General features: G+C 48.0%; 1 protein-coding gene across 1 annotated transcript; it reads left to right on the forward strand.

Moving 5' to 3' along the window:
- The first annotated feature begins 458 nt into the window (after positions 1–458).
- LOC311143909 (A-kinase anchor protein 11-like) lies at positions 459–19,331 on the forward strand. Its single transcript, XM_084179784.1, has 14 exons — positions 459–535; positions 4,179–4,273; positions 4,411–4,521; positions 4,610–4,663; positions 4,767–4,898; positions 5,700–5,946; positions 6,088–9,770; positions 9,926–10,096; positions 10,204–10,523; positions 10,929–11,075; positions 12,595–12,678; positions 14,458–14,504; positions 15,136–15,332; positions 15,469–19,331. The coding sequence occupies exons 2-14, from the start codon at positions 4,211–4,213 to the stop codon at positions 15,646–15,648; spliced, it is 5,436 nt and encodes a 1,811-aa protein (XP_084035910.1). The 5' UTR covers positions 459–535; positions 4,179–4,210; the 3' UTR covers positions 15,649–19,331.
- The last annotated feature ends 1,193 nt before the right edge of the window (positions 19,332–20,524 follow it).

The raw sequence follows: 20,524 nt of genomic DNA on the forward strand, positions 1-20,524 counted from the left end.
ATGTCTAAATGGTTCACCCGATATGGATGAAAACACCCTAAAATTAAAGCTGACAGTTTGCAATTCAACCTCATAGTAATTGTATAATTTCAAATCCAAAGTGTTGGAGTACAGAGCCAAAACAACAACAAAATGGTCACTGTCCCAATACTTTTGGAGCTCACTGTAAGTATGCCCCCAATGCAATTCCAAAGTCTAATACATCCACAGTGTGAGTTCAACAGATCTTTTCTTTTTTTGTGTCAAATTAACTAATTATTGTCTTTTGTTGAAGTTATATAACAAAATTCTGACCTTGTTTAGCATTATCTAGTCCAAATATGTCATGATTGCACTATTTGTGTCTGTTTGTATCACTTTCAATGGGGGACTTTTATTTTGAAGGCAAACCGCAAATTCCACGATTGTGGCTAATCCTTATTGTGGCTAGCATTACACAGGTGCGCTGTGGGTGACTACTACTGCCTGAATCAGTCTTGTTTTAATGGAATTAACTTTTGTTGGAACATCATCTCCCTACAACACTTGCTAAACGGTGAGAATAACAGCACTGGAGTGGGAGGTTGAAAGACCATGTTGTGGTGAATTGACGATACATTATTGTATATTCAGGATGTACTAGCTAGTGATTTGTAGCAGTATGTTAACGCCAGCTAGCTAGCCAGCTGTTTTGACGTTAGTATAATGTGACAAGATGATGGGACCGAGGCCCATTGCTAGCTAGCTAACGTTAGTAGCTAAAGTGTTTGACAGTTAGTCAAGCTATCTTGTTGACACTAACTAGGTAGCTACGCTATTGATTTGCACAACGTCGACGCTGAAGCAAAATGTGACCGCTACAGCTGTGTACTGGGATGTCATATCAAATAATTAATTCCATTTCCATCCTGTGTGAAAAATGCGACACTGCTCGTAAATTATGATGGCCTGCCACAACGTTAAGCTTGATTGCCAGTTAGCAATATGTGGCTACAATTATTCATGAATAAGATACAGATTAAAGACACGTTAGATAAAACTAAAAGTTGTTTACTAGTCAAACATATTTGGAGCAAATTCTAACGGTAAATTAAGCTAGCTAGCTCGTTGCTTGATCAGCTGGCTTGCTTGTTGTGGTCAGCCATGGCGGTTAGTTATGTGGTTATGGTTTCATAGCACGTAGCTAGTAATGCATAGGTTGCAACAGGCCTGTCACCACCTCCCCATACAATGTGAATCTGTAGTTATGAAATTGCTTTACAATATTCTTTATTTTCCAGCCTGATCTTGAATCGACCTACCATGTAAATAACCCCCACCCGTCCCGCATCACACAATAGCTAGAATTAAAGATTACTAGCAAAAGTAGCTAGCTACCACTTCCCCTATTTTCAGTAGGCTTTATTGAATGCAGTTCCTAGTATCAGCCCAGCAGATGATGTTGTAGCTACACCAACAACAGCTGTACAATAGGATCTTGGCATGCATGGTCCTTCAGATCTGGCATTGTCCTGTCTTGCACACAAGCCTAAGATCGCCAAGCGTCTGCTGGAGTGGTGTAAAGCTTGCCGCCATTGGACTCTGGAGCAGTGGAAACGAGTTCTATGGAGTGATGAATCACGCTTCACCATCTGGCAGTCTGACAGACACATTTGGGTTTGACGGATGCCAGGAGAACACTACCTGCCCCAATGCATAGTGCCAAGTCTGGTGGAGGAGGAATAATGGTCTGGGACTGCTTTTCATGGTTCGAGCTAGGCCCCTTAGTTCCAGTAAAGGGAAATCTTAATGGTACAGCATATGACATTCTAGACGCTTCTGTGCTTCAAACTTTGTGGCAACAGTTTGGGGAAGGCCCTTTCCTGTTTCAGCATCACAATGCCCCCATGCACAAAGTGAGGTCCATACAGAAATGGTTTGTCGAGATCGGTGTGGAAGAACTTGCCTGGCCTGCACAGAGCCCTGACCTCAACCCCATCGAACACCTTTGGGATGAATTGGAACACCGACTGCAAGCCAGGCCTAATCGCCCAACATCAGTGCCCGACCTCACTAATGCTCTTGTGGCTTAGTGGAAGGAAGTCCCAGCAGCAATGTTCCAACATCTAGTGGAAAGCCTTCCCAGAAGAGCGGAGACTGTTATAGCAGCAAAGGGGGGACCAACTCCATATTAATGCCCATGATTTTGGAATGAGATGTTCGACGAGCAGGTGTCCACATACTTTTGGTCATGTAGCCTATATGGTCTACTGAAAAGGGTTCTCTGAGGACTGTCAGCAGTAGTTTCACTCCTGTGTGCTGCTGCATTCCTCTTCCCTTTTTACCCATCCTCCCACATAGCCACACATTCATGCTGAAACGCCTCAGACTGACCTATTTTAGCTCTTACACTATTCCTGCCATGGAAGATTGTTGTGCTGCTACATCTCCAAAGCTTGCTTACAAAGACCTTAAAAACCAGTAGTCGGTTGTTTCTATTTGACCATATCCCCACAGTTTGACGTGGTCTCTGCATTGACTTCTTGTGCACTGTTAGCGCATTCATAGATGGTAATGTTAAACATATACGGTCTATTCACAAACCTGTCTGCCGCCCAGTGGCAAAGCTTGGATGTTAAAGGAGTAGACTCGCCTACACTCCATAACAGTACATTATTGGGCACAGTCTGTGATTTAAATATGAATATAAGCCTAAATGTAATTTTTAAGCTAAAATGCTGTAGGATACATGAACTGAGCATCATCAACCCGTCATCATGAGAAAATACAACTTGCAACACAGAAACCGAGAGGTAACAGAGACACCTGTCAGACTTCCTAGTTCGAGCTGCATTTCGATGGTCACAGCATTGGGGTCAGTGCATAGCAGAACATAGCCTAGCTGAGGTTAGCTGGTAACAGCTTTCGTTGATGTTTCTGAAAACCCCACCAAAGCAGCCCATAGAGCCCAGGAGGAGGTCCTGGGACAGCAGACGAGGGGGGGAGGGGGCGAGTGGGCTGTTCAGTATTTCCGCTGGTTGGTTCCCATACATAGAGGACAGACATCCTATCAGAGACTTGCCGTCTAGACTCATACTCAACCAGCTGCTTTGGACAGCACCTCAAAGAACAGCTCACATTTCTTGGGAAACTTTCTTCCTCACTCACTATAAATATTTTTGCTGTTTTTAGCTGCTTACCAACTGTGTTTCTCCTGCCCTGGGTTCAGAGTCTAGGTCCACACCCCAGTTCTCTCTTCGGCTGTTTGATCATCCATGCAGGCCTTCGGCCTGAAGGAGGGTGTCAGGCATACATGGTGACTATGCTAACATCTTAAGGCTGCTGGAAACCTGATCTCTGAATTTATTTCACTTCATCTGAGTGTTGATTCAGTGCCTCAGTTCAGTTAATCTCCACCAGTCTTTGTCTTACTGAGGTGACTGAGGGCAATGCTGTTGTTGTACATCTAACCTCTTAACTTCTACAGCTGACTTCCTGTAATGACTGTGTTTCTCAGGGTTTGTGTTGAGATTGGATAAAGACGGAGTCTTGTCATCCATCAGTAGGCCTATCTCACTATTTTGTGTTGAGTGGATGAACAGTCTTCTCTTCATCACAGTATCTCACTATTCCCACTACGCTGACAGTGATAACATCACCCTCTGTATCATGCTGTTGTTCTGTGATGCAGAGTGGCACGTAGCAGCTACAGAACGCTTATGTTGGCCAGTGTCAATCTTGCACCTTACTGACCCCTTACAGTGATGTGTGGAGATAACCACACCTCTAGACATACTGCAGGTCCTTCTAACCTATGTACAGCAGAGGAGGCTGGTGGGGGGAGCTATAGGAGGGCGGGTTCATTGTAATGGCTGGAATGGAATCGATCATCAAATCAAGTTTATTTATAAAGCCATTTTTACATCAGCAGAGTGCTTATACAGAAACCCAGCCTAAAACCTCAAACAGCAAGCAATGCAAATGTAGAAGCACGGTGCAGATGGAACGGAGTCAAACATGTTTTCCGTATGCTTGACACCGTTCCATTAATTCCATTCCAGTCTTTACAATGAGCCCATCCTCCTATTGCTCCTATCAATCTTTTTTATTCTTATCTTTGAGACTTGTTAGTAAGTCAGAATTGAATGATATCAAAATGCATTTGATGCCATCTCTCTCTCATCTCTCTCTGTCCTTCTCCTCTTTCTCTCCTTCTACAGGTGAGTGGCTAGTCCGCCACGCCCTCGTTGCCATGGATGCCTGTGCCCGTATCCGAGGAGTTCCTCTCAGGACCAGAGCCTCCATCAGGAAAGAGGTTAGTCAGACTGCCATCTTCTGATTGATTGACTGGTCGATTGGTTGATTTCATTTCATTCTTGATAACCTGGTGCTGTGTGTGAGGCCGTTCATGTGTGTAACCTGAGGTAACCTCTAATTGTGTGTATGTTGTAGGCGGTGCGTGACGGTGGGACTCAGTGTATGAAGAGCCTTCTGAGCAGCAGAAAGGAGCTGTGCAGCGTGGGACTGGAGCTGCAGACCAGAGACGCACCATGCCTGACTGAGGTATGTGTCACATCTCTCACACACACACACTTTGATTATGACTTCATGATATGCAGGATTTCCCTGACTTGTCCCTTTCTTCCCTCAGATCCATTTTGTGTGTTTGCCTGGCCACTCTGAAGGGGAGGATCTAACTCTACAGGTGAGAGTTACTGCACCAGCTCTGACTTATGTAGTTCAATTATTGTGTTATTAATTGATGTTATTAACGTGTTATTTGTGTGATGCTCTGTCCCTGTCCCAAGGCCCTGTCGTCTCTCCCGGGGGACCTGGCGGAGCTGCTGAGGTCTCTCCACGTCACCAGCCTGAGGAATGAAGAGGTGCTGCTACTGAAGGACAGCAGGAGATCAGCCGACAAGAGGGACTCTGCTACACAGGTTAATATGACAGGAGAGGAGAGGAAGTTTCTAATAGGTAAAGGGGAGAGACTGTGTTTCTCAGGTCTATAGACTGCTTCAGAGGAAATACAGTATTTCACAGGTAAATAAGAGTTCAATATCGTTTTGAAGCTGGTTCACAGGACCTTCCTTAGGCTGTATGCTAAGGCCTGAGAGATTCTCTGTGTTTTCACCCTGTTGGTCAGAGCCATGTGTACAGATGTCTGGGATAGTGTGGCCGCTTGTTTTCTCACCACTGATTGCCACATTGTCCTGCCTGGTCCATGTGTCTGCTAGTGTTCAGTCTGGCTCTGCAGCTTTGTGGTTACATTGTTTGTGACTGACAGACATGCTGACATATGTGTGGTTACAGTGTGTGTGACTGACAGACATAAACTGAAAGGCAGTGCAACTAAAACTCAGCCCCTCTACCCACTGTGGCCAAGATAGAAGTGGCACAGAGTGTTCTATTCTGCATATACAACAACACATCAGACTACAATCAGACATGCAGACATAACAACGCTGTCCAAGTAGAGCCCCTCTCTCTCTGTAAGACACAGCCAGAAGAATAGAAAACTACTGTGTGATTTTACATATCCAGAGACTCTCAGATGATTAGCAAGCTTTGGTCTGATGCACTCCCGGACATGGCAGGCGCTGACAGTCTGCAGACTCTGTTTACCAGTGACAAGTGTTCTAGTTTTTTAATTCCTCAAAGAGCTGATTGTCCCTTTGCAGTAAGAATAAACAACTGTACCAGGCAGCCAGCAAACGGACTCTTTTCTCTCTCCTCCACAGCAGCAGTGCTGGCTGAAGGCGGTGTGTGTTCTGAGACCCAGCCCCAGCCAGGCCATTGTTGGTGTGTTGGTGGGCCTGCTGGGGCGTTACGCTGTCGGGGTCCGCTATGCCCTGGAGCTCCAAGCCCTCCACAGGGGCACGGCTGAGCCCTGCCAGCCCGAGGACGATAACACCAACCAGTCTGTGTCGTCCATCGAAGACGACTTCGTCACCGCTCTGGAACACCTAGAGGAGGAGGAGGACAACTGTAGGTTCATCACAACTCTATGTAGCTGGACGTTCAATAGAGATTGATGTGTTCATTCACTGTTGCATAATCTGAAGTGTTTATTAAATGAAGACAACCTCATTTACCACTACTCTCTATCCCTCTTGTCTCTCTCCCTAGCCGATGGCTCTTATCGCCATGGAAACAAGCGTGATGTGGCCTCCCAGACTGTCCCCACCCACAAGAGAGACAAGGACCTATCCGGCTCCAGAATCATAATCAGCTCTGCCCCCAGGAAGTCCTTAACCAATTGCAGGTCTCCCCCAGAGGTGTCCATTACCGTACAGCACTCCAGAGGGGCAGAGTCCCAGTGGACCCTCTGCAGCCCAAGAGCCCGGCTCCCCTCCCCCACACGCCCTGTCAGCGAGTCAGAGGAATCGGACGGCTCAAGCCCTAGTCCAATCATCTTTCTAGATGAGGTTGGCTACCAGAAGAGCCTCAAAGCGACACTGGACATCCCTCGGATCCCTGGGGGGCCAACGGACAGGGTGGAGGACTCTGACTCTGAGGTCAGCGAGTTCTTCGACAGCTTTGACCAGTTTGACGACCTAGACGAGCTGAGCTCAGAGAGCTGTACACTCACTCTGCCTCTAGACCCGACATCCTCCGTTACCACCACCGGCACAGACCAGAAGAAGAAGTACTCTGAGGCTGGTACTGGCAAGTCAGGGTCCAAGAAAGTGTCCCGAAGCTGTTCCACCATGAACCCCCACCGGTTTGACCAGCGCACCCTCCCTGCCAATGTGAAGAAACCCACCCCACTCAAAAGCCCCCTTCCCCCTGGCTCTCCCTATGGATCCCCTGACTCCCCCCGGCCGGCCCCGATCTCTTGTGAGGAGAGTGGAGGTCCTCTGTTCAGCCCTGTCAGCTCCTCAGCCTTCAGCCCTTTGGGAGACGGAGGAGCTCTGGATTTCTTCTGGAAGACCGAGGGAGAGGTAGGAGACGAGTCAGAGCTACGGAAACCCCAGGACCTGTGTTCCCTCTACAAGACCTACTCAGACTTCGCCAGCAGTCTGTCCAAGGAGATCTTGGGCTCCGTGTGTGGCTACCAGTCTCCCGTGGACATCAACGACAACAAGAACCTGAGCTGTGTCTGCCACAAGGAGTTCCAGAACCAGTCTGGACACGTCATGAAGCTGTCTGAGATCCAGGAGATGGTGACTCTCTCCAAACTGCAGCAGAAGCCCCAGTCTCTGAAAGACGGCATCCAAAGGTTCGCTACAGACTTAGTAGAGATGAGTCTGGGCAGCGCCCTGAGAGACCTGCAGAAGGGAATGTCCTCCTGCACCACCACGCTCTGCCACCTGGCCGCCAGAATCACCTCTTCGGTCTTCCAGATGGCCTTCCAGGAGATCGGCATGCGCCACGCCTACGTCCTGAAGGAACGGGCCATCAACGGGCTGGCTGGGTTCCTGGTGGGCGAGGCAGTGTCAGGTGCTCTGAAAGACTTCCTGATGGTGAAGAAGCAGATGTTCAACAGCACGGTGACGCAGTTCGCCGCCGACCTGGCAGAGGAGCTGGTGTTTGAGGGGATGATGGAAGTGTGTCAGTTCTCCCACCCCTCCACCCCCCTCACCCCCAGCGATTGGTCCTTTGGGGTGGGGGAGGAGGACGATGAGGAGGTGGTGTCCTCCTATGCCTCGGACCTCTCAGAGTCTGTCCTCCAGGAGGCCTTCATAGAACTGTCCCAGGCTGATGTTGCCTTCACTACCCAGGCAGCCATTAGTGTCTCTCTGGACAACATCTGCTACGTCAGCGCTGTCGACACACACACCAACTGCAGTACCCCCGCAGGCCACCAGGCTTTCCACGTTAACCCAGCCGAGGAAGGCCCAGGTCTATCAGGGGAGTATGGCTGTACGGTGAAGAAGGCGCTGTTCTGTGTGTCTGGGATAGCCAGCTGTGTACCGGTCCCCCAGGCAGGCCAGGCCATCTCCCACCTCCACGACTCAGAGGAGATCTGCCAGTGTAAGACCAGCCCCAAGAGGAGCTGCAGCTCAGAGAACAGAGTGGTGACCACAGCCTCTTCTGACGCTACTGCTGCCACACAGACTGACCTGCTGCCAAAGACCCCCTTTCACAACTTCTCTGGCAACATGGTGGATATGATAGTGAGTGAAGCATGTGAACTGATGACTGCCTCGAAGATGAAGAAGAAGGTGGAGGACTGTGCCGACTTCCTTTCTAAGACCATAGTGTCTCGGGGACCTCCAGCCGGACAGGAGGGTAGTGTCACTGACCAGACCTCCCTCTCCTCTCTCCACCCTCCCTCTCAGACCCCAGGAGGAGTGACCTTTGAGTCAGGCTCCAAGACCAGCAGAGCAGTCGCTGAGACCCGGCCTGTGATGATGAAGGACACTCTAGAGGTGCCAGGATTGGAGATGGGAGGCAGGAAGATGGCCACTGGCGAGGAGATGGTTCCCAGCCCTGGTCACAAGTCCAACGGGACCCCTGGTACTCCCCCCTCCACCCCCCAGCAGCCCAGTGAGGTGTCCCAGGAGAAACAGATCAAGCAATTCTCCAAGAAGCTGAAAGGGAAGTTGGCCAAGGAGTTCTCTCCTGCCACCCCTCCTCCCACCCCCCATTACCAGCCAGGGCCCGAGCCCAAAGAATCCCCCTCTGAGACAGACAAGGCTGACTTCATGCTCAAACTGATGAGGTCTCTGTCTGAGGAGGCAGACGGGAATGAGGAGGAAGAAGAGGAGGGTGGAGTAGAAGGGGTTAACTCTGGAACTGAGACAGGAAACCGTATGCAGCCAGAGCTCAACCTCTCAGTTGGAGGACACAAGATTGCAGACAAGGGAGCCCTCCATTACGCTGAGCGCCTGGCGTGCCACATCGTCTCCATGGCAACAGAGATAGACACCCTGGGAGGAGTGGAGGATGGAGGTAGAAGGACGGTGGAGGGGAGGGAGGAGAGGAGAGACAGCGTTGCCCAGTTCTCAGCGCATACCCTGAACACGCTGTGGATATACGCTGGTGAGGTGGCGGGAGAGGTGATCAGCGATGTAAAGAGGATAATGTGGTCAGGACAGTGTCGCCACAGTGCGCTCCAACAAGGCAGCCAGGACCAGTCAGGGGAATGTCCTCACCACCACCAACCCCAGCCCAGTGAACACAGCAGGGACTGCAGGGTGGGTCGTTTGGCTGAACAGTGGTCCGGTGACGACCTCTCCTCTGTCCTCCACCCATCCACCTCTACCCCCAGCTCTGGCCTGTCCTCTGACTACCCCAGCTGTGAGAGTGTGACAGATGAGTACGCTGGCTACCTCATCAGGGTGCTAAAGAAAGAGGGAGGCAGCAGGGAGCTGGTCCTGGATCAGTATGCCAGCCGTCTGGCCTACCGCTCCATCAAACTGGGCCTGGCCCATGCTGCCCGTAACATGAAGAAGAGACCCTCCTCCTCCAGGCACCACTCCTCCAGGAGGCTCCACCAGGATGGCTGCAGGGGATCCAATGCCGAGCCATCCGTACCCAGGGACGAAGCAGGGAGAGTGGGATCTCCTTCCAGAGACTTTGACGATGGGAGCCAGAGGGAGTACATGGAGCTGGTGAACTTCGCAGAGTCGTTGGCATACAACATCACCTGTGACGTCACTCGCAAACTCTGTGTGCCGTCGGTCCGGCTACCCAAGTCCCGGACTGACTCGTGTCTGTATAAGAAGTCCAAGCTGGAGTACATGGCAGAGAATATGATCATGAACTCCTTCTCATGCCCCCTGCTGGCCAATGAGGGGATGAGCAGGCACTACCACAGCACAGGCAGCCTGTACGACGGCGGCTACAGCAGTGGAGTCATGGAGGTTAGTTTGGTTTATTTAATATTTGTATTTGAGTAAGGAAAGATACTGTTAAAACATGGAGACATTGAATTAAGAAGCGTCTGATTCATTCTATCATCATTGCATTGTAGCATCACACATCAGCTTGCTCTAATTCCCAGCGTTTGTCTCTGCAGGTCCTGGAGCACTATGCCAGGAACATAGTGGACGACACGTTAGAGATGGTCCTGGCCTCGGCCGGACACCCAGCCCAGCAGGGTCCAGACAGACACTCCCACTCTGAGAGGCTGTCTGAGGGGCAGGCGGTGGGCTCTGCACTGGGGGAGACAACCTGCCGATATTGCCAGGTCAGGAAGTCTCTGATGTTTTTCCAATGGATTACTTATGAGGAACTAGCATCCACCCATTTTTTTTAGGTACAATCCTTGAGTATGCATGCTGTTTGTTATACCAGGTCAGGGAGTGTCCGTTCTGCTCACGGCCCAGCAGGCAGCACCTCCTCGGGGAAGGAGCAGGCCAGAGGAGGAGGCTGGAAGGGGAGGTGGGGGTGTGCGGCCTGGAGATCCCTGAGATCCACATCAATCTTAACCCCAGGGCCGTGTTTGCAGAGGAGATGGTCACTACGGCGATGGAGGGGGCCAAGCGCGAGCTGAGCAACACCAGCCTGAACGCCGACAGCGGGATCGGACACGACGGGCACAGCTTTGCAGAGAGCCTGACTGCCGAGATCATGACGTCAGCGCTATCCAACACATGCCAGACCACCAACATAAGGTACCAATACACTGTGACAGTCTGTGGAAGACACAACACCACCACTCGGTGACTAGCACTAATGTTGCAGAGTGCAAATACATGGGGAGACAATTCCTGTAAGATTCCATGATTGTTCACATGGATTTCCTTATGGTTAACTGCAATGGTTAGTAATAGGTAACGCAATTTCTTGTGACGCACCATATTGGGCAATTCATTTTAGAGTGAGTCCAAATATTTTTTCATTTCCGTATTTGACCAGATTACACAACCATAGTAAAGGAGCCAAGAAGTGATTCACCATCTTGATTACTAACTATAGTTCTCTCACTCCCTATGTTGATACTGTTATCAACTGTATTTCCCTGTATAAAGATTCTTTATTCATGTGTCTGGTTCCCTCTCTCCCTGTCCCTGTGGTAGTTTCCCAGGCAGGGAGGCCACAGAGTCCACGGTGTCCCAGCAGCTCAGTCTGAGTGTGGGAGACGACAGCCTGGGCAGCTGGTCCCGCCTCAGCTTCGAGGACGAACACCCCGACGAGACCAGCAGCTTCCTGCACCTCAGCGACAGGTAGAGAACACACCGAACATCATGTAGTCTCAAACTATTCTGCTCTATTCTTTTAGTTTCTCTGAAGGCTAAATTACATAGATCTAGTCCAGATTAGCTGACTAATGATTCACCTCTTGAAACACTTTTCTATTGTCTTTAAGCACTGTTGTCTCTCACTCTCTCACACCAGCGAATGACTCTAACCCATGTTCAATGTCCGCAGATGGATTGATATATGAGTGAGTAGTAGTGCTTTAGACTATGGTTGTTGCATTCAACCTAGGCTTAAATGAATGCTGAAACTAATGAATGCAAGTCAGTCATCACCGTTTTGGCTACACTGCCAATGAGAAATATATGTATTTTTCAGTCGAGGTCAAATGGTTTTTCCCATGTCGTTTTAAGCTGGCTGTAGTGATTTAGTGATTAGCTGGTTTGATCCTGTGAGACTGAGTTGAGATCGGTACAAGACAGGTTCCTCCATGTTGTCTGTCAGCCTGACGTTAGCAGGCCTCTGGAGGATGTGAGGTCACAGACAGCAGAATGTATGATTTGGGAACCTCTAGAACAGCGGTATTACACTCTTACCAGGTCTAAATCAGTCCCTGGTTAGAGGGGAACAATTAAAAAACACAATGGAACTGGTCTCTAGTAACAGGGTGGGAGTAGAGTTGTTGATGTTCCCTGGCTCAGCCTGCTATCTCTATGGAAGCAGACCCAGTCAACGTGTACACTTCTCTCCCCAGATACTGAAAGGGAGAATGCGTGAGGAGAGCAGCTAGTTACTTTGGCCACCAGGGCCTAGTGAAGGTATCATAATATTTTCTAAAGGTGTGTCTGTAGCAGCCTCTGTCTCTCTCTCTGCCCCTGGCCCTTTCCACAGGAACAAAGTCCATCCATGTGTAATTCATTAGCCTCTCTCTCTCTCTTCAAAAGAATTATCCAACCGTCTCCCATTTGTCAACAAATAAACGAAATAACCCAGGAAAGGAAAGGCTCCATTTGTAAAAGTATTCAAACTTGAATGACCTTTCAGCAAACCACTCTCACAAACCACAGCTCCAGAGACACTTCTATTTTAGCTGGGTCATTAATGAGCTAATAGACATAGGTATTTTTAGATCACCACATCATTCTCTACATACCAGTGCAGGTACCAGCCAGCCTGACAATCAGGACTGATTACAGTGATACAGGGTGTTGTGATGGATGTGGTGCTCCAGTTGCCATATGGATGTCCCGGTGGAGAATGCAGTGATCTCACATCATTAGCAGTCATCAGTTGTTGCTTTGATTGAAAGTTATTTCAGGACCAAGCCTCACATTTAGATGGATGAAATAATAATGGATCCGTTGTTTTTGCCAGGTAAGACAGACTTGCTTGATAAAGCTTAGAAAGACCTTCAAGTGTTTCCAACGCCTCAGACAGTGTGTGTGCGCCCAGTGTTAGTGCCCAGTGTTAGTGCCCAGTGTTAGTGCCCAGTGTTAGCGCCCAGTGTTAGTGCCCAGTGTTGAGCAGTGGTCTTGTCTCTTGCAGCAATGGGAACAGCAGTAGTTGGAGCAGCCTGGGGTTAGAAGGAGAGGTGTATGAAGAGCACCTGTCCTTCACTCCCTCAGACAGGTCGGTCCTTACATACACACAGCTAAAGGTGCTAATTCTAACCGCTAGTCTCTTTATAGCTCCGGGTAGAAGTTGCCCTCAACCACAGATCTAGGATCAGATCCTATCCCCATATCCTAACCTTTACCATTAAATAAACCATGACATAATCTGACCCTGTGTCAGTAGTTAGGGCCAACTTCTACCTACGCCCCCTAATCACTGCATGATGTCAGAGCTGTAATCAGCAACGCTGTAGAATGTGACTGTGTATGAGACAACAGCTTCTACCCTCTATAGATCCCTCTAGATAACCATAGAGGACAGAGCATGTCTTTGTCACTGTGTGTCGCCACTTTGTCGGCACGCTAGTGGAATTAGCCTAGTCAATGGAATCAGTGTGTGTGTGTGTGTGTACGCGTAAGCCTACTGCATGTGTCCTGAAGTAGGTGTGGGAAGGGCTGAAGCAGGGTTCTCTGTCTGTCTGTCTGCATGCTGCATGGCTGAGTGAGAAGCAGACACCCTGACCAGAGCTCTCCTCAGACTCTCCTCAACTAGTGGAAACGGAAGACAACAGACTCATTTAGACCTCCCACCCTAGTCCTGCGGTAAGGGAGATCTAGCCAGTAGACACTACAATGAGGCAGCCCACCCTACTCCAGGAGGAAAGTCATATCTATATGCAGTATATTATTTATCATATAGTATAGGCTAGACAATGGGACAGGTTAATGATCCAAGTGTAATGGAGTCTGTTGTCTGTTGCCCTGGGCTTTGTATTTTACAAGTTTACCGCTTGGCACGTCACACTGTACCAGTCAAAAGTTTGGACACACCTACTCATTATTTTTACTATTTTCTACATTGTAGAATAATAGTGAAGACATCAAAACTATGAAATAACACATATGGAATCATGTAGTAACCAAAAAAGTGTTAAACAAATCAAAATATATTTTATATTTGAGATTCTTCAAAGTAGCCACCCTTTGCCTTGACAGCTTTGCACACTCTTGGCATTCTCTCAACCAGCTTTGTGAATGCCAAAAGTAGTGCACTATAACCTATAGGGAATTCAGATTTGCTATATGCCAATTTGCATGTTGGGGGTTGTGGTCTGTCTCGCTGTGTTCTCTTGCATGCTGTGTGGCTCCAGAGTCGGCCTGCTCTCCCTCTCCCTCTCTTCTCTTTTTCCCTCTCTTCTCTCTCTTCTCTCTCTCTCTGCTCTATCTGCTCTTTCTCTCACTCTTCTTCATCTCTTTTCTATCTGCTCTCTCCTTCTCTCACAGCTCTCTGCTCTCCCTCTCTCTCACAGCTCTCTGCTCTCCCTCTCTCTCACAGCTCTCTGCTCTCCCTCTCTCTCACAGCTCTCTGCTCTCCCTCTCTCTCACAGCTCTCTGCTTTCCCTCTCTCACAGCTCTCTGCTCTCCCTCTCTCTCACAGCTCTCTGCTCTCCCTCTCTCTCACAGCTCTCTGCTCTCCCTCTCTCTCACAGCTCTCTGCTTTCCCTCTCTCTCACAGCTCTCTGCTCTCCCTCTCTCTCACAGCTCTCTGCTTTCCCTCTCTCTCACAGCTCTCTGCTTTCCCTCTCTCTCACAGCTCTCTGCTTTCCCTCTCTCTCACAGCTCTCTGCTTTCCCTCTCTCTCTCACAGCTCTCTGCTTTCCCTCTCTCTCTCACAGCTCTCTGCTCTCCCTCTCTGCACTCTTTACCTCCCTCTCTTTTCTCTCTCACTATGTGTCTCTACTATGGTCCTGTGCTGGTCAGTTCTCTTACCAGTGTAATATTTCTCACCCCACAGCGAAGGCACTGAGGACAAGGAGCTTGAGACCAAGGATGAATCCTGCGGTATGACATAGTTACTTCTATCATTAACTGCACCGGATATCGATGGCAAATAGGCTGCTTTATATTCTCTTACTAATTTCTACATTAAGCATTTGATAGTAACTTGGTCCCTATCAGCCGCAAACAGTACATACCTTACCATGTTGCACAGCCACACTACAAACAGAACCACCTTAGCATGCATCTGAGCAGCATGAAAACAGATCCCTATCCTTCTAAATCCTGTGTGGTAATAGTTCCCTGCTATAGGTTAAGAGTGGTTAGACTAGGGGACTTGGTGCTGTGTGTGTCTGTGCTGCTAGGAGGGGAATTCACCTACCGCCCACACATTGTCACACTGCCACTCATTCATTCATCTATTCTGCCTGAGTCTCTGCCTGAGTCTCCCTGTGTATCTGTCTGTCAGACAAGATTCCCCAGTGGGCTGAGGGGTTAAGGCTCCAGGCTGTGTCAGACCCAGGCCCAGCCAGTGGGGGAGGGAGCGTGGGAAACAGGCTTGGCCCACCACCAGAGGAGAGGAGAGGAAACACAGGGAGAGCTGGTTGGGATGGGATATTACTGTACTATAGGGATGACTGTCAAACAGAGACTGGAGTGGGAGGAAGCTGATATCTCTTCCCTCCCCCTCCAGGTGCAGTGCGTGTCGGCCAGGCTCAGGCTTACAGGCTCCTCCTGGTGGTCAACTCTGAGCTCAGGGAGATTACCCCTGACCCACAGCACATGACCTTTGACCCCCAGCTCAGGAGCATGCTGCAGTGGGCAGCGGCCTCCATGGCTGACCTGCCCATGGTTCAGCTGGGTCCTAGTGGCAGCAGGGAGCTGCAGCAGGTGAGTGACCTTAACCCACGAACAAAGGATTACACACACACACACACACACACACACACACACAGTGGTACCTTAGTTATTACTGAGGTGTGTACTGGTTCCTGCTTGCTGAGCTGTGTTCTGTCTGCTCTTCCAGCTGCCTGCGGTGGTCCAGAGGCTGAAGGAGAGGGAGTGGAAGGTGGGAGAGCTGCTCCAAGCCCTGCTGCGTTACTGTGAGGAGACCCAAACCCACACCCCACCCCAGTCTGAACCCAGAGAGGTGGAGAGAGCACCCCACCACACTCCCCTCTTCCGGTGGCTCCTAGAGCACACTTAGGCTGACTGCACCTCTCCCCTCCCTCCTTACCTCTCCCCCACGCTGCTTTCTGTACAGTATATCTGTGAAGCCTGCTACATAGTGAGCACTACTTGTTAAACTAAACCCTATGAAGATTCCCATCACTTCCCAGTGATGTGCAGCGTACCTGCCAAACCCCGAACTCCAAATCTAGCCTCTTCGTACCGTGGATGCTGTCTCTTATAGGGCTGTACCCCCATCGTTACCCAGAGGGCGCTATAAAAACAGCTATTCTTATTATTGTGTGTGTGTGTGTGGGTATATTGCATGTCGTGACTGAAAGCAATTGTGTATTTTCTTCTCTCTTCTCTGGTTTTGTTGTGGTTGTTTTTAAAAGGGATACTTAAAGGGATTTTCTACTTCCTCAGAATCAGATGAACTCATGGATACCATTTTTATGTCTCTGCATCCGGTATAAAGGAAGTTAAAGGTAGTTTTGTGAGCCAATGCTGACTAGCGTTAGCACAATGACTGGAATTCTATGGTATCTACTAGCATGCTAGCAGTTACCTTTAGACTTCCACTCATTGTGCTAATGCTAGTTAGCAATTGCACTAACACTAGTTAGCAGCCTTCTTCAAACTGCACTCAGAGGCATAAAAACGGTATCCACTGGTTTATCTGACTCATTGCCGAAATCCTAAAGTATCCCTTTAATATTAGTCTGCATATCACATGCATTGATTAGTGTGCTATCGTTGACGACTGCCTTTGCTAAAGCGCTCACACCCTGACGCTACAGAGAGAGAGTAACTTTAACCTCTGTTACAGACAGTAACCTTAACTTCTGTTACAGGGAGAGAGAGAGTAACCTTAACCTCTGACAGAGAGAGCGGGAAACCTGACAGACGGAGACGGAGACGGGGGGAGGGGGAACCTGAACCGTGTTACAGGTAGAGAGCTGGGGGGGTGTAAGATGAAGAGCGAGGCAATCTGGAGAGGGAGTTCAGTGAAAGAGTGAGAGAAAAGTCAGTGAAAGGGAGAGGAGGAGGGAGAAAGAGATTAAGTGAGAGTGTTTTCTGTTAGGGAATCCCCATAGCTGCAGGCCAGATGATGTCATCGCCTTAGTTCACCTCTGTGGTGGTGTTTCCAACACATATACACTCGCATGAATACAAATGCATGTTGATTCTAACCCCCTTTACGATGAGTATAACTGAGTTTAAGATCACATGTCTTACTCCTTTGAAAAGATAATTGTTTACAACATATGACGCCATATGATGTAGAGTGGCCTCAATATAATGGGTTACATTACATGATATCATGTATTTGTACGTGTCCCCCATGTTCTAAGTGTAAAACACACATAATGAACCGAGCAGCAGATTTTTGTTTATCAAACATTTATTCTAAAGGTTGTTTCTAAGATATTTTTATATTTTTAAAGATTTGAATTTAAACATGAGAAGCTGCTCTATTATATGAAGGAAGCCTTGGTTATCAGTCAGCTGTATGTTGCCATTAGCTACAGTAGAAACATCCCACTATAGCGTGCGTGCGTTATCCGTGTGATGGGATGGTTATCTGGAAGGGCCTTGTCCACTGCTGGGAACATCATATGACACACACACAGTAGATGGCCTAATTAAAGACATGTTCTCAGTCTGCACCTCTCAACCACAACTGACAGGTTTATAGCTCAGCCCACACACAGACACACACACACCCTTTCTCACATCATCTAGTGTGGGCCTAGGGAATCTGACCCCCTCAACTTTCCTCTCTTACCCCCAACACAGAAACACACACACACACCCGGCACTACTCCTGCTATGAATGCACTTTTAGGGAGGTGATGTGAGGATGGGCATTTTCACTCTGGCTGCCCCAGGCCTCTGCCTCCTTATAGATGATACCACAACATGATGACACTTCTGAGTGAGTGGTCCCATATCCTGTTAAGGTTAACCTTAGTCACACAGAGTCAGTCAACCACAGTAGCCAACACACACACACAGACCCTAAAGGAATCTCTGGCGTTATTGTGACACACTGGGATTATTATTAAGGGAATTTCAGACAATGTGAAATTATGGGGATATTGACCATGCTGTGGCATCTCTACGCTGTATTATAAACTGGGTGGTTCGAGCCCTGAATGTTGATTAGCTGACAGCCATGTTATATCAGAATGTATACCATGGGTATGACAAAACATTTATTTTTACTGCTCTAATTACGTTGGTAACCAGTTTATAATAGCAATAAGGCACCTCGGGTTTGTGGTATATGGCCAAAATACCACGGCTAAGGACTGTATCCAGGCACTCTGCGTTGCGCCGTGCATAAGAACAGCCCTTAGCCGTGGTATATTGGCCATATACCACACCCCTAATGCCTTATTGCTTAAATATACAATGGCCTGCCTGCCCACGTTGAACCGTTGAGTTTGCATGGCTGTTCTGCTTCTGACATCACTGTAACAACGGAACAGATTCTAGTTCTTTAACCCTTTGAGGAGTGAGATCTGAGAACTTAGAACACTCTCAGTATTATATTATGGAATTTCACAGGATTGCATTAGCAGGCCTTTGTGCTGTGATCGATTACAACCAGTATGCCTGTATGTACTCCTTAAATGGTTAAATGCTATATTTCTGCACTGTACTATAGCTGTATCATCAGCAGAGCCGATCTTTGTTTAGCAGCAGCATGGCCTGATCCTCATGCTCTTCATCACTTGAAAATTATTATATTGACATGCCTATCTGTGAACGAGCCCCAGTGACACTTCAGCTGTGCAATATCCCCAGTTAAAACTCCCTGACAGCATACAGTACAGACTCCACGTTGTCAAACTCCCTGACAGCATACAGTAGTAGGCCACTGCTGATGCCTTGTGTATTAAAAATGATCCTCTGGGCTGCCAAATGTTGCTGATCCATGCTATATCAGAAGGAAATGTTTCACAAACGTTAAGGTTGTAAACACAATGTATCTGAACACTTAAGAATCAAAAGTACTTTAAAAGTTGTAGTAAAAAAAACACATTCCCAAAATGTTTAGGGGAAAAGTAGGTATTAATAGGAGAAAATCAATGTAATCAAAGATGAATGTATGGAAGAGAGAGTGAGAGAGAGTATAAAGAACCTATAAGAGTTAGCCAACTGCGCCACAGTATAATAACACAGTATCCAGAGTCTCTGAGGGAGATTGAAATATGTTTAGTTGTTGAGTTGTGATAGTAAACATATAGACAGCTCATATCTGTCGGGCCCTCCTGTATTGATCACTGTATTTAGTGTACCTGTACATTCCAATGTTTTCCTTCACAGGCCACCTGTCTGGCCGCCTGCCTGCCGCTATAGTGTGTTATTTAAAGCTGAATGTGCGTCTGCAGAGAAATGACTCCACAGTATCAGATGTACTATCAGGTGTATACGTCTATTTTGTTACTGTCAATGTTGCAGTGTTACTATCATCCTGTCTTGCACAGCGGAAGGCAACTTGTGTTTACTCGATCCCGTATTTTTCCTGCTTCTTTGTAAAATCTTGTAAAATAAGATATTTAATGCTAATTTATATAAGTTATAACAGTCAGTACACTACTAGTCTCCTTCTAGTGACATTGCAAAAAAGTTCACACATTCTAAGCTTGACGTTTAAACACTATTTGTCATTATTTAAGCTGTGTCTAACAATAAAGCTTTTTCGTGTGCTCTGGTATTCCGATTCTGCCTAATTACCTACCTAGTATACCGATTGTTTTGTGTGATGTAGAGAATGTTGTCACTTATAGGCTATGCTAGAAATCATTATCAAGTATACTATCTGTAAGACTTGCTTTTGGTCTTGCATACACCTGGTCCAGGTGTTTTGGGCTTCTTTGGGGGGGGGGGCTTTTTCTCAGAACCGCCATTCGAACAAGCAGTCACTTCACTTGTGTCATGTCAACGGTTGTACCACAGAAACGGATCATCTGTAATTCTAGGAGGAAACAGTGAGATTACTTAACCAAGCCAAACCCTTCTGTTCCTGACAAGTGTTTTTGTACGTGGTTATTCCTCCTTGCTGCCACACAGACAGCCATTGTTGGTACTGTATGTAATTACACATGGTTTCCCTCCCATCCATCCATCTGTAATTAGGCATTAGTGTTACAGCACAATGCTGAGGGCCTGTCTGTGTACTGTTCTGCCTCAAGAGCCCTGAGATGAATGGTAGCTAGTGTCTGTCTATCTGACAGGAGGGGGGAGAAAGCTAATTGCAGACTTATCGCTGTGATATACAAGCTTTGGAATGTGACAGAGAGACACATCTCTGATCTCTGCCAGTCAGAGAAGCCTGGATTTTCAAGTTGGACCAAGTGAATGAACTCGTGCTGCAATGAGGACTTCCCTATCTTTATCATAGTCTTTTGTCAGCACCTCATGTTTTAGTGTGTCCACTCTTTAGTTATTTGATCATGGGCATCTGACTCCCTCTCAGGGCCTGAGCGGCGCATGTGCAACCAACTGAGCTATTGGAACCACAAAGTTCTGTTAGTCAGCACTTCCTCCTCTCCGGTGCGTGTTCAGTATTTCCTTATTTACATTATTGACATCTGACTCGTTATCAGGCTGTGACTGGTGTGGTCTGCCTCTGACATCAGACAGGCTGGGCCCGGCCTGGAATCCACCCCTGGGTCGGCCGTGATTCAACAGCCCAGTGACATCACTTCCCTCCCTACACCAACAAATGGCAAGGTTGTGGGGAGAGACCACTGGAGAGGAGGAGGGGGTTTAAGTCAGGCCTATGGAATCCATGACATACAGGCTCATGGGGTTTGTGTCTGAGAGGGGAACTCCAGCTACATCATCTATTCATCTTTTTAAATTATATTTTCCTTTATTATTTTCCAGTAACCCTACCA

The sequence above is a fragment of the Coregonus lavaretus genome (assembly GCF_964263955.1).
Source record: "Coregonus lavaretus genome assembly, chromosome: 16".
NCBI classification, from domain to species: Eukaryota; Metazoa; Chordata; class Actinopteri; order Salmoniformes; family Salmonidae; genus Coregonus; species Coregonus lavaretus.